The sequence below is a fragment of the Suricata suricatta genome, chromosome 5 (genome assembly GCF_006229205.1).
Source record: "Suricata suricatta isolate VVHF042 chromosome 5, meerkat_22Aug2017_6uvM2_HiC, whole genome shotgun sequence".
Lineage (NCBI taxonomy): Eukaryota > Metazoa > Chordata > Mammalia > Carnivora > Herpestidae > Suricata > Suricata suricatta.
This window is the reverse complement of record NC_043704.1, coordinates 79,621,127-79,635,512: the sequence shown is the minus strand read 5'-3', so window position 1 is coordinate 79,635,512 and position 14,386 is coordinate 79,621,127. Positions and strand designations below refer to the sequence as shown.

At 45.4% G+C, this 14,386-nt stretch overlaps 1 protein-coding gene across 3 annotated transcripts in view; it reads left to right on the top strand.

Annotated features, from left to right (window-relative positions):
* RTP4 (receptor transporter protein 4) overlaps positions 1–12,355 on the top strand; it is a 34,850-nt gene extending 22,495 nt beyond the window's left edge. The window contains exons 2-4 of one of the 3 annotated variants that reach the window (XM_029939655.1): positions 8,887–9,100; positions 10,456–10,657; positions 12,088–12,355. In XM_029939655.1, coding sequence (XP_029795515.1) covers positions 8,887–9,100; positions 10,456–10,657; positions 12,088–12,162 — 491 coding nt within the window. In that variant the 3' untranslated portion in view covers positions 12,163–12,355. Of the gene's footprint in view, positions 1–8,886; positions 9,101–10,455 lie in introns of all 3 variants that reach the window. The other 2 variants (XM_029939654.1, XM_029939652.1) reach the window with 2 other exon arrangements.
* The last annotated feature ends 2,031 nt before the right edge of the window (positions 12,356–14,386 follow it).

Here is a 14,386-nt window from a genome sequence, read left to right as displayed (position 1 = left end):
AGATGCCTGGCAATGGTGCACGTGCAGACCATGGCAATCGACCATGGATTCAAATTAGGTCTTCTCTCCAGAATCCGATCCATTTTGTTTATCAAGTTCCCTGGGGATAGTATCCTGTTTTCTCCTCTAAGTATCTGTGCCAGAATAATTTTTCAGCTCAGTGCCACATAGGAGTGCTCTGAATATTCATTTCCCGAGCCTCAGGAGCTTAACAAGAACAAAAAGTGGATCCAAAAGTTAATCTGTTATTGGGTGACATGGATTATAACAAATACAGAGTGGGAGAAAACACACACAAAGTAAAGCCTTGGAGTGTTTATAGCCCTATGACATTCATCAGGCTGCAACCAAAATTGGACACGACAGAGCATTATAAATCGTGGGGCTGGAAGGGAAGAGCGAGGAGAGAAAACAGTGTGGCAGTGCTGATGCCCGCAGCCACATTCATCACCTGCAATCTCCCAGCGCGCCTGCCTTCAGGGCAAGTCTCATGGGCGGCCTGGTTTGTTCAGAAGTGGTGGCTCTCCCTGCTCACTGAGCTCTCTGCAGATCCGACACACACTGCTGATAATAATTAAACGTGCTCGCAGGGCAGCCCCTCCTCACTGAAACAAGGTTATAATGAATCTGGAATTTGAAAACTGAAATGGAAAAAAAATCTCTGAAGACATGGCACGGAGAGAGATAGAATTGACCTCTTTTCCTCCAACAACAATGGAAAACCTAACCCTCAATCTCATGGCCAAGAATGAAGAGTGCCCCACAGGGAGTTATAGGAACGAAGCTGGAAAATCGATCTAAGGAATGAATGGGGGGAAATCAATAACTTCGTGGAAGACTTTAAGTCAGATTTGGAGACTGCTCTAACTTAACACCCACCTCCTAAACTGTTCTTGGGGGGACAATATTGCCAGGCATCTACCTAGAGGTCAAGATCAGGGGCCTTTTAATACACTCACCAAACCACCCCTGTGGGACCTGTGGCTTTGAGTCTGCTAGCTTCCTGCTGCTGCTGGCCTGGGCACTTGCTGCTCTTTGCACAGGTTCAAAATTCTCAGTGATACCAGGATCTCCCCAAGCCCTGAGCAGCACTGTCATGGCCAGCCCGAGGCTGCAGAAGTAAAAAGCCAAGTTCCTGCTGATTGGTGTGACCACCAGCGGGCTGTGCAGTGTGGCTTCACATTGTAATGGCCCTGGCTGATCTTCCTCCAATGCTCATAGCTCTCTTCCTGGGATTTCAGTGTGCACCGCTGTTGATTAAATTCGTGCATAATGACTGTGGCCTTCCCTTGGACTCCATCCAGAAAGCAGCTTGCTTTCTGATGCCAGGGCAACTCAGCCTTAGCAACTCAACGACTGGACTAATCAAGGCTGACCTTGCCTTCCTGAATCACACAGTGGAAGAAAATGCACAAGTGGGACTCAGGGCACCTGGCTGCACCTCCTGTCGCTGCCACTCAGAATGTTAGATTTTGGTGAGTGGCTCAGATTGCCTGACCCTCAGATTTTTAAGGTATTAGTGACTTTTAGGTGAGAGTGTATTTTAGAATCGTCCTTGGGGCTTTCATAAAATACATGCCCTCTCCACCCCTCAACCTGCAGAATCAGAATTTTCAGAGGTGGGCCTGGACATCTGCATTTTATAAAGCTCCATTAGATGTATCCATTCTGGAACATTTCTTATTAAGAGTCCTAAGCCATCAAGTTACTAGAGGGACAACATAGATCTGGGGATAAAGGTACATTCTAACAGATAAAATGCTCTAAAATTTGGTTATTCATCTTATCTTCTACTTTTCCTCCCTGCCACACTCAGACAGACACACATACTTTCTACATTCTCCGTCTAACTCTCTTCTTTCCATAAGTGGGTCCTTGTCTCTTCCTTACTGTTGTATAATTGAGTTCAAATGCTCTGATCCATCCAAACACAACTATTTCAAGCCTGTACAGTCTTCTTTTTTTGAAGTGATGCTACCTGGTATTTTGTAGGTTTAAAAAAAATTTTTAACATTTATTTATCTCTTGACTGTGGGGGGAGGGGCAGAGAGAGAATGGGACACAGAATCTGAAGCAGGCTCCAGGCTCCTCGCTGTCAGCACAGAGCTCGATATGGGGTCCAAACTCAGAAACTGCAAGATCATGACCTAAGCTGAGGTCAGATGCCCTACCAACTGAGCCACGCAGGTGCCCTGGTATTTTCTAGTTTTGATGCACATTTATATCAGATTAGTGCCTACATCATTAATATAGTATCATTTCCATGGCATAGACGAAGACACTGAGGTTCAAAGAGCTTAGGTAACTCAGTAAATGCTAGAGGGGGAATGTATACTCTTGTCTTCTTATTTGGAGCCCAAGCTTTTCCCCCACTGAGTCGCTCCAAGAATTGTATCTAAATTTGTACTTAGAATTCAAATGTGAACCATTACAAAGTGAACCAGCAAAGAATGGCAGAGCGCCTTTAAAACCTCTTCCATGGTTTGGTGGTTTAAGGATTCTAGCGTGTGTTTGGAAATCTTGATGGCTGAATTCTTTATTACTCCCCCAGATATTACGAGTTGAGAAGAGAATGAGTATCCCCTGTGTGGGACGTGGCTTGTCTCCCAGAGGACGGCGCAGGCGTAGCTCTGCCCTGTTGAGCTTATGCCTGGCTCGTTTCTCTCATTACTGCAAGCTTGGTAGGTCTTGTCCTTACGGCAGGCAGAAAGAACGTCACACATGGGAAGCAGTGGGTCATTCCCATGTGTATGGTGGAGGCCAGTAAGGGTTGGCTTTGGGTATTTCCTGCTCAGATCAGTTAGACTTTTATAAAATGTGTGATATGCTCGGGTGAAATAGTTTTCCTTGACAGAAGGCCTTGTTAGGAACAGAGAGTTCTGGGTATCTTTACTTAAAAAAATGTTTTTTAATGTTTATTTATTTTTGAGAGAGAGAGCTAATGAGCAGGAAAAAGGCAGAGAGAGAGAAAGGTAGACACAGAATCTAGGTTCCAGGCTCTGAGCTGTCAGAGCTTGACACAGGGCTCGAACTCGGGAACGGAAAGATCATGACCTGAGCCGAAGTCAGACATTGAACCAACTGAGCCACCCAGGCGCCCCCTGAGTATCTTTTAAAAATGGTTATTTTGGGGGACGCCTGGGTGGCTCAGTTGGTTCAGTGTCTGGCTTCGGCTTAGGTCATGATCTCACAGTCGGGGGTTTGAGCCCCACATCAGGCTCTGTGCTTAGGGCTAGCTCAGAGCCTGGAGCCTGCTTCAGATTCTGTATCTCCCTCTCTCTCTGACCCTCCCCTGCTCGCACTTTCTCTGTCTCTCAAAAATAAATAAAAAACATTAAAAAAATTTTTAATGTTAATAAATAAATAAAAATAAAAAATAAAAATGGTTATTTTGGAGGCACCTGGGTGGCTCAGTTGGTTAAGGCGTCCAACTTCGGCTCATGTCATGATCTCATGGTTTGTGGGCCCGCATCGGGCACTGGAGCCTGCTCCAGATTCTGTGTCTCCCTCTCTCTCTGCCCCTCCCTTGCTCATGCTCTGTTTCTCTCTGTCTCAATAATAAATAAAAAAAATTTTTTAAATAGCTATTTTCTTCTTTCCTCTGCTGGAAACACAAGAAGAATTTTCTCCATCTTCATAGTGAAGAGACCTAGTGGGGTTCTTGGAGATAGAATTCATGAAAGAATGGGTTTCTCTTCTAAGACTAGGCCTCTTGGAGTTTCAATTCTTCAGCTAGTTTTTGTTGAGCCCCCAGCAACTGGCCAATGACAGTGTCGAGTGTTCTGCCAGTACTGGCTCTAGCAGTGGCGACTTCTGCTCCTGGGCCTTCGGCTCTGGTAAGCTGGGATTTTCTGTGTCCACCTATCTGTCTGTCCAGTTTTCAGGGCAGCAGTTTGCCCCGTGACTCCAGTTCCCTGGTGGGTCTAAGAAGGATGGTTAATTTGTAAGACCCTCCTTGGGTTAAGCTGACCCTAATGGAAAAATGCTAACCATTGTTTCACTCTCCAACCCTCTTTCTGGTGGACAATTAAGGGTTGGGGAGTCGGGCTCTGGAAGTCCCAAATTGTAACCTGTAATTAATAATGTAAAGGTTAACTTGTTTTCCAAGATACTGTTGCAAGATCCCACCCTTTAACCACAAAGTTCTCGCTTCTGTGCACCAGCTTCACCTCCCCTTCAGACCTGTGATTGGTCACTTCAAATTTCTCCTGAGACAAAGAACTCTAAAATTGATAGGACTTTGCCAAATCTTACATTTGTGTGTTGAAATATGATTGACCACTATAGAACGCTGTAAACTATGATTGGTTAACTAAATGATGACTTATTTTGTCTTGCCAAAGCCCTTAAAAATCTTGAGCTCATGCTCAGCAGCCTGCTCTCCTGAGGACTTGCCAACCCTCGGGAGGAGCCGTTTGGCTGAACTAAAATAAAACCCATTCACCATCTCTGTTTGTGTCCATGGGTTTCACTCTCAGTGACTCGCCCCAGGACGGAAAGGTCTAACAGTTTTCCGTTTGTTGAGCTTTTTTCTTGTAAGGATGGCAGTGATGTCTTTTCAGCTCCTTATGTGCCAGATCAGAAAAGGCCTTTGTACACAGGGGAGGGAAGTGAAGAAAAATTACTTAAGCTCTTTGTCTTGGTTGAGGCTCAGAAAGCACCCCTGAGATAGGAGCTTGGTGCGGGTGGTGAGTGCGAGAGGAGATGCCTAGGTGCTGGAACAATTGGGTACAGTGAGTCAGGGATAGGAGAAAAGCCAGTGAACGGTGTGGCTTTAGCCTGCTGGTTTTCTGGCACTGGTGTGTATGGGGGTGGAAGGGTGAGGTGCTTAAAGACCTGCTTTAACATACCTTCATTGTCACCACAGCCTTGGAATAGAGCCGGAATAGTTCTGACTCTGGTGTTAAGGCTGCCTGTATCGAAAAAGAGGAAGTGCTGTCAAGAATGGGGGTGGAGGTAGGGAGCACTTGGGTGGCTCAGTTAAGCAAAGGACTTGATTTTGGCTCAAGTCACGATCTTATGGTTTGTGGGATCGAGCCCCACATTGGGCTTTATGCTGACAGCCCAGAGGCTTGCTTGGGATTCTCTCTCTCCCTCTCTCTCTCTGCCCCTCCTCACTAGCATTCTCTCTCTCTCTCTCTCTCTCTCAAAATAAATAAATAAACTCAAAAAAAAAAAAAACAGAACAGGACTCAGGGGCTCTACTTGTAGGGGCTTCTGAGTGGCCAGAGGTTGGTCACCTTCCTCTCGGGGGCTCAGCTTTCTTCAAGCTCACAGAAGACCTTTCTGCCCCAAACATCCAAATGGGAGCAAACCCCAGGATCTTGCACGGACTGCATGAGGCTTGAAGCCAAATAGATTTTCACAGAAATTGTGAGGTAACCTGCCCCTTTGAAAGCTTGTGAGTTTTTGTTTGAGTTGTTTTGATTTTACACAGTTTTTCTGATTCTTTCTAGGGTGTTTATTTATTTATTTATTTATTTATTTATTTATTTATTATTTTTGTCCTTCTGGTGTGATTTTTGCTCTCTGGAATGGAGTTCTTAGGGGGCCAACCCCTAGATCTGAGCAGCAGTTGGCTCTGGGGTTCACACTGCTTCACTTCTTGGCTCACTTTTTATAGGTAGCTGCCTATCAGGACTGGGGCTGAGCCCTGGGGGAGCCCTGGACTCACCCAAGGAGGTCCCAGAGTGGAGCTCGGGCTTACATAAAAGCAGCGTGATAAGAATGAATGTGTATCTGGAATACCTAGGAATGTATCTGTCTATCTAGGAATGCATGTCTTTGCCCAGTCTGAATTCTTAAGTGGCTCTTGCCTCTCTGAGTCCTCGTATGCACATTTATGTGTAGTCTTTTCACCCTGTATGACTACATGTATTATATATAGTAGTATACTATATATACGATAGAAGTGTACTATATATATAGTGTAATAGTCTATTATATTTATACCATACTATGATATAGTATATATTTATGTACATATAATTTAATTGTTCTGTTGTTATTCTCGTTTAAGAAAGGCTTTATGGTAACTTAACAAAGAAACCTGTACCACAGCGACAACAACAAATCGCACAACCTTCTATTTGCTTGCTAAGAGCTGATAACTATTTCTAAACTCATTCAGTCCTCAGCACAGCCCTGTGAGGTAGGTGGTATTTTTGTCCCCATCGTTTAGATGGGGACCCCAAGGTACAGAGGAGTGAAGGGGCTTCTGTAGGCCTCCGAGGGAGAGAGTGGCAGAAAGAGGGCGCAAGCCCAGGTGGGCTGGCTCCCCCTGTGTTCTGAGCTGAAGGCATACACGGAAAAAAGTGAGGCAGGAAAGGTGAAGGTAAGCGCTCCTTCACATATCTGTTTTTCCTGATAACCTGAGAATGAGGAAGAGCAAGATGATGGTACTCAATAGATGTGTGATTTGTTCTTTTAAAGACAACTGTCTAGTTCTGCCTTCCCTGTTCTAAGCAGCGGTGAGCGTCCATAACTATGCAGCTTAGGGGCAGTGGTGCGGAGAACCAGCCCCCTTCCATTACGTGCTGCCATTACAGTGTGATTTCAACACCTCCCCTCCCCTCCAAGCCGACGTTCGGCTGAGAAGTAGTCCTAACTGGAGCGATAGTCCTTCCTAGGATGTGCCCAGGAGTCCCAGACCAGAGAGCACAACACTTAGAGGAGCTGCTTGAAGACCCCCATTTGGATTTCCCAAAACTGCTCCTTCTGCCTTCTGCTTGTTCCTCTCCCTTTTATTTTTTAAATTTTTAAAATTTTATTTGAGAGAGGAGAGAGAGAGAGACAGAGAGAGAGACAGAGAGAGAGAGATAGAGACTCCCAAGCAGGCTCCATGCTCAGTGCAGAGGCAGATGTGGGGCTCAAACCCACAATCCTGGGATCATGACTTGAGCTGAAACCAAGAGTCAGACACTCAACTGACTGAGCCACCCAGGTGCTCCTCAACTCCTCCTTTAGACAAGCCCACACTTTCCTAGGATTTAGTGTGGCCTCAGAGAAAGGTAAGTCTTGACTCTGTCACTCATTAGACAAGTCGTTCTAGGGTCCAGGAGGTGAAGATGTGGCTGGCATCACCCACACAGCAGGTGCTCCAATTCTGGTATTCATTTCTCCTTATTCTGAATCCCCAAAGTAGGGGAAATGGACTTAGCTTAGGTGTCATCCAGCCTCATTATTCCCCAGATCAACCACCTTCAAAATTCTCTGTATCTATTCTGCATATACCTATAGAATTTCTGGGAGTCGAAGAGATGCTTAAAATAGAAGTAAAATTATTGCTACATTAGGACTACATTTCTTGTTTTTTGTTTCTCTCCTTTGACCAAACCAAATCCCTCCAGCCTCTTCTACCCCCAAGCTATAGTAACTAAAGAAATAAATTATCAAGTGGATGACTGCCTTAAAGAGAAAAAGCTTTCTGGCTTTTTTTAAGAAAGAAAAAAGTTTATTTATTTATTTTGAGAGAGACAGTGAGGGTGAGAGACAGGGGTAGGGGCAGAGAGAAAGGAAGACAGTGCAGAACCTGACACGGAGCTCAAACCCACAAACCGTGAGACCATGACCTGAGCTGGAGTTGGTTCCTTAACTGACTGGGTCACCCAGGCACCCCCAGGCTGGGAGGGAAGAAGGGGAACATGTTAAAATCCAGGAAGGCTTAGACTGATCCCATTTGGGACACAGTAACCCTAGTGGGGCTTCTGAAGACATAAGATCCTGTTTGTCTTATCTCCCCCATTTGAGTTTAAAGTTCTTTTGTGTTTAATTTTTTAAATATTTATTTTTGAGAGAGGTGGGGGAGACAGAGCATGAGTGGGGCAGAGAGAGAGAGAGGGAGACACAGAATCTGAAGCAGGCTCCAGGCTCTGAGCTGTCAGCAAAGAGCTCGATGTGGGCCTTGAACTCTGAGCTGTGAGATTATGACCTGAGTGAAAGTTGCATGCTTAAGTGGCTGAGCCACCCAGGCATCCCAATCCCCCGTATGAGTTTAAATGACAGAGGAACAGAGCTCAATTTCTAGAATCCCAGACCTTGAGGTAGAAGTCACTTGAAGGTGGTCTAGCCCCGGTTTGTCATCCCTTGTGTGGGAATTCTCTCCATCCTATCCTCCAAGATGGCTCCCACACCTGCTTGCATCCTGCCCTGCAAGATAATTTACATGGCAGATGGCAGAGTTAAATAAACTCTTCGTTCAGCCAGGACCCAGGAGATCTCAGTAGATCCAACCACCAGATCAGCTCTCAAGATGGTTCCCCCCCCATCCTAGCTCCAGAGTGCCAGCCTAGAACCTGAAATACTATCCTCAGTTTCTTCTCAGGGACAGAGGTGGGTAAAGACATCACAGGTTTTTGGAGCCACGCAGGCCTGGGTTCAAGTCTCACCCACCTATACTGCTCACTGGCTCGGGGACTTTGGGCAGCTGTCTGTGCTGCTCACCTGCAAAAGACCAGGAATAACCCTTCCCACCTCCACCCCAGGGGATGTAGTGAGAAGTCACAGGTACATAAGACCAGCATTGGACACATGCTCCCACACCTACCTTCCCATGTCTGAGTGAGAGTCTGAGCATCTATGGGGGTAGAAATTTAGTCAGTGGTATTTATCCCAGAGCTGAGCATAATGCTTCCCCTGGTATAAAAATGGAGAAAAATAAAATACTCAAGTAACTTACAAGAGCCCTCAGAATCTAAAACAGAGCTCTGTGTTCAGAGAATCTCTGAGAGAGTCCTGTTCACAAACTAGCTAAACTCTGCTGCCCTCTGTCTTCTGAACAAAAACCTGTTCTGTGTAGTCAGTCTAAAACGAAACTTAAAATAGCTGACGTGTGTTCCTGACCGAGAAACTGAAAGTGATGTGTTTTTTTTTTCCTTCCTCTTGTAGGTTGCCAGATAAAACTCAGTTACTCAGCAGACATGGCTCCCCAGTCCCAGGAGAAGAAAACGGTTTTAGATGTCGGGACATGGGAGCAGATATTTCAAGAACTGATGCAGCAGGAGAAGCCCCGGGCCAGATGGACCCTGAAAATGGATGCAAATCTTGAGCCAAGTTGCCTTGCAGAAGGGTGGAAACAATACGAGCTGAAAGGATTCGGCAGGTGAGTGAGAGTCTGTCTTTCAGTGGGCATCCTCAGGCAAAGAGGCCAGCCGAGCCTCAGCTTCACTCTTGGGTTCCTTCCAGAACCTGTTAAAGGAACGAATGTCACCAGGAATCTCCTTTTGCTCAGTATTCTTTAGTATGTAAGTGCCTCAATTTTCTTTAACGCAAGAAGTTTCTTCTTTTACTAGATTTCCTCCCTAAACCTGAGTGGAAACCATGAGTGGGATGCTAGGGCAGCTGGTGGCTCAGTCAGTTAAGCATCCAACTTCAGCTCAGGTCATGATCTTGCAGTTCATGGGTTCGAGCCCCACATTGGGCTCTGGAGCCTGCAATCTGCTTTGGATTCTGTGTCTCCCTCTCTTTCTACCCCTCCCTCACTTGCACTCTGTTTCTCTCTTTCTCTCAAAAAAATGAATAAACATAAAAAAAAAAGAGCGGGATGCTTAACCAACTGAGCTACCCAAGCACCCCGAGCATTCCTTCTTCTACATTCCTATAAGATAATGGTTTTATTTTATTTTTTAAAATGTTTTAATGTTTATTTATTCTTGAGAGAGAGAAACAGAGCATGAGCAGGGAGAGGCAGAGAGAGAGGGAGACACAGAATCCGAAGCAGGATCTAGGCTCCGAGCTGTCAGCACAGAGCCTGACATGGGGCTTGAACCCACAAACCATGAGATCATGACCTGAGCTTAAGCTGGACACTCAACCGTCTGAGCCACCCAGGGCCCCCCCAAGATAATGGCTGTAAATATGTGTATTTAAAAACAAGCTGTGTATCCCTTGATGACTCAGTTTCCTTATCTGGACATTGGGCTCAATACTGCCTACTTCAGAGGGGAGCTTTAAAAATGAAATGGGATAACATTGCAAAGCCCCTATTACAATGCCTGCCTCCAAGTAGGTCCTTTCTAAGCTTTCTGTGATCGTTAGGAGGACCACATTTCACTGGTAACTAACAGAAGGACTTTTCCCCATGAGACACCCAGGGATGTTTTACTAGCAAAGAGGTAAATGTGGGGCCACATAGGGTGGAAGCTATGATGACTCACAGGAAAAAGCTTTGTTAAAAACACACTCCCTTTCATTCTCTCTCTCTCTCTCTCTCTCTCTTTTAATGTTTATTCATTCATTTTGAGAGAGAGAGGGAGCAGGGGAGGAGCAGAGAGAGAGGGAGAGAGAAAGAATCCCAAGCAGGTCCTCAGTTGTTAGCACAGAGCCCGACGGGGCCTTGAACCCATGAACCATGAGATCATGACCTGAGCCAAAATCAAGAGTTGGATGCTTAACCGGCTAAGCCACCCAGGTGCCCTGCCCCTCTCATTCTTATTTGCCAATTTGTTGATATTGTAGGTACTTTTTCGAATTGGAAGAGATCTCAGAGACTGAGGCCAGGCAGGCCCACCTCCTTTGGGTCAGCAATCACCTGAAGGCTCACGGCCTTGTTCCTTTTATCTGCAGGTTCCAGTGTTCCTCATGCCATCGGAATTGGGCTTCTGCTCACGTGCATATCCTATGTCATATGTACCTGGAGCCCCACAAATCTCAGGGTCAGGTGATTATGCGCCTCTTTGCTCAGAGGTGCAAGAGGTGCTCCTGGTCTCGATTTGAGAACCCTGAGTTCTCGCCGGAGAGTACCATGAGGATTCTGAAAAATGTGGTGATGCGTATTCTGAAGAAATTCTATGACAATGGCTTTAGGAAGTTTTCCGAGCTACCTATCATCCGGGAGGTGCCTTTGGATGGGTCCCATGACACAAAAAATTGTGAAGGATGCTCTCTCGGCTTCTGTGCACTCAGATTACAAAACAACACGACGGAGCCACCAATATCCCCGTTCTCTTACATGGACATTAGGAGCTCCTCATCTCCCACTGCTCATGTGTCCAGCCAAAACCAGTGGAATGGGTATTGTTTTGTCCATAAGGGGTCAGGGCCCAGCCACACCACTGCTGAGCCCAAAGGGGAGACGAGTGGGCAGCCCACCCCAAGGGCAGACAGGGGGGCTGTAAAGAGAAATTTACAATCCACACAGGGGGCGGCACCACATGCCCCCCAAAGGACATACTCTGAGGTCGTCAGGAGGACAGGCCAACAGTCCACACAGCAAGCATGTTCACAAGCCACACAAGGAGCAGGCATGCAGACCACACAGGGGACAGACCCAAAGACCATGTTGAGGACAATCCCAAAGGATACATCAGGGTCAGACACTCAGACTACAGGGAAAATAGTCCTCTTCAGGTCAAACCCACAGCTCACAAGGACAGACTCCATGGCCACACATGGGGTTTCAACCACCAATGGAACTCAAGCTGCCTGGAGAAGTTCACCCAGAAACGCTGCTCCAAACGGCTTTGGCATTTATGCTCTACTAAGGCCACAAGATAACTTCATACGCAATGATACATTGGACATATTATTCTTCTGTGGTATTGTTTTCCTTGCCACTGTAATAGGCAGATGCTTTAACTAAGGAAGATGGCAATAAGCTTCTATTCTTTTGTCTTAATTCCATGATAATCAGTGAACTGGTTGCCATTTTAATATGACGCAGAATATGCTTTGAGACCAAGCAGGGTCAAGTTTGTTAAGAATAAACACTAGTTTTCTAGATATCCTTAGCAGATAGTCTAAAACATAACCTAGCAGATAATGGACCCAGTAAGAAATATTTGGTGACTCATTAAAAGCTCTTTATTAATCCATCCACTCATTCACTTATTGGTATCAATGTGCGTGTGTATCTATATACACTACATCTTGACAAAAACTGAGGGCCATGAGTGTTATCAGAAAGTTATTGTGGTAGGCAGAATAATGCCCCCCCAAGGTTATCCATGTCCTAAATCCCAGAAACTGTACATATGTCACTTTACATAGCAAAAAGGATTTTACAGATGTGATTAAGTTAAAGATCTTGTGATGAGGCGCTCATCCCACATTATCTGAATGGGCCCATTGTAATCACAATTGTCCTTATAGAAGGAAGGCAAGAACGTCAATGTGAGAAAAAGGAGATTTAATGATGGCAGGAGAGCTTGCAGTGATGGGCTTTGAAGGTGGAGGAAGCAGCCAGGAGCCAAGAAACACAGGCAGCTCTAGAAGCTCATAGAGACAAAGAAACAGATGTTCTCCCAGAGCCTCCGGAAGGAACCAGTTCTGCTGACGCACGACTTCAGCCCAGTGAGACTGATTTTAGGCTTTGGAGCTTCAGAACTCTATGATAATAAAGTTGTGTTGCTTTAAGTCACTGCATTTGTGGTAATTCATTACAGTTTTAATAGGAAACTATCCCAGTTATCAATATCACTCCAAGGATCAGGCAATTATGTTTTACATTTTAATAAAAAAGAGCTGGGGCGCCCGGGTGGCTCAGTCTGTTAAGCCTCCGACTTCGGCTCAGGTCAGATCTCACGTTCGTGGGTTCGAGCCCCGCGTCAGGCTCTGTGCTGACAGCTAGCTCAGAGCCTGGAATGTGCCTCCGGTTCTGTGTCCCCTTCTCTCTCTGCCCCATCCCCCTCTCATACTCTGTCTCTCTCTGTATCAAAAATAAACAAAACATTTTAAAAAATTAAATAAATAAATAAAAAGGGCAATTTGCAGATTAGAAATATCAATATGCCTAACCCCTCTTGTTCTACCTTCTCCCCTACTTAAATCTACCTGAATGTCCCCATCCAGAAGAGAAACCCTTTGATCTGGTGACCCCTGGAGCTATCCTAATCTCTCCCTTTTTCCAGCACCAGATGAGGAAACAGGCAAGAGCTTGCCAGTCCTGAAATCTTGAGACACATGTCTGCATTGTTCACTCCCTGTTTCCACATCTGCCAGGCATTTTACCTGTCTCGCAGACCGCAGTCACCGTGCTTAAAACCAGGCTCATCAGCATCTCTGACTTTTCTGTCCTAATTTGACTCAGTCACCCAAGCCAACCACCTTAGAACCATCTTTAATTTTTTCTCCCTGTCACCTACACTTACTGTCCCTTCCGTTGTCAAATTGCTCCCATCTCTCCCCACTACTTTTCACTATCAACTGCTCACTCCAACCAGTTCAAGAATTCTTGAAATAATTAAAGAATTTGAGTTTTACACCGCAGGCAATGAGGAGTCATTGCAAACTTTCGAGGATATAGGCAATTTGGGTAGAATAATACGCTTAAAATATATATTTCTAGGAAAGAATGGAATATAGAATAGAAATAGTGAGAAGTCTAGCTTGATATAGGATAGTAGTAAGCACAAAGAAGGGTCCTACAGACAATTAGACAATAAATACTTTGAAGGAATTTGAAGACAGTGAAATGTCAGAGAGCAGAAAACCCAAGGATAGAAGTATCTCTGTTTCTCTGGCACTTTCACTTTCTTCCCTCGTAGGTGACTTCCATCAGCATTCTCTTTTTATCTGTACCTCCCCCCCAAACTACCTTCCTGACTTTCTGCGTTTTCACACCTTTTCAGTTTCTTCACAAATAAAACTGGCCTGGGGATTAGACACCTTCCTGCTACTCTGCTTCTGTTGTAGGACCCGAAACAAGTCATTATCTTTCCATAGGCTTCAGTTTCTCCGTCTATAAAATAGGTTAATGGCTTCCAATGTAACATATTAGATTGAACACATGCATTTCCCTCCGAGCTTTCTTGAAAGCTTACTAAGTGACAGAGAAAGGGGAAAGAAAAGGCCTCAGTCCAAAACGGTAAAGAGGATGGGTAGAAGCCAAAAACTCGATGAATAGGTCACTGACTTGGCAGAGTAGGGAAATCTGGAATAGAAATCAGGTAATGAAAACTGAGGTGCAAAGTAATTCACGCGGCACAATTTCAGAAAGTTCAAAACTGTAGGCAACAGTAGCTCTGAAGGAGGCTTCTGGGGACGTTGAAATAGAACTGGCTGAAAGCCTTTATAGCAAGTTCCCTTCTTCCACCCCTCTGCAGCCCAGTAAGCACTCTTAACTGACTCCAGGGACAGGAATGTAGGTTTATTCTCTGAAGACACTGACTGAGAGGACTCAGGGACTTGGATGATGCTGTGGGAAAGAGTCCCACCCAGCAATCAGAAAGGCACAAAGTCTACACCCTGATTATGGGAGTCTCTTACCCCACTCCCAAACCTAGGAGCCATGCCAACCTTATATCCTATGCACCCACTCCTCAAATACACAGGAGAGTGGATGGGTCCTCTCTGGGAACACTAATCAGCTCAAGAGAAAAAACCACACATATCCATGAAAAGGGTTGGGAGGGGGAGTTTCATCTAATGGAATGACTAACTCTAGTAGCTC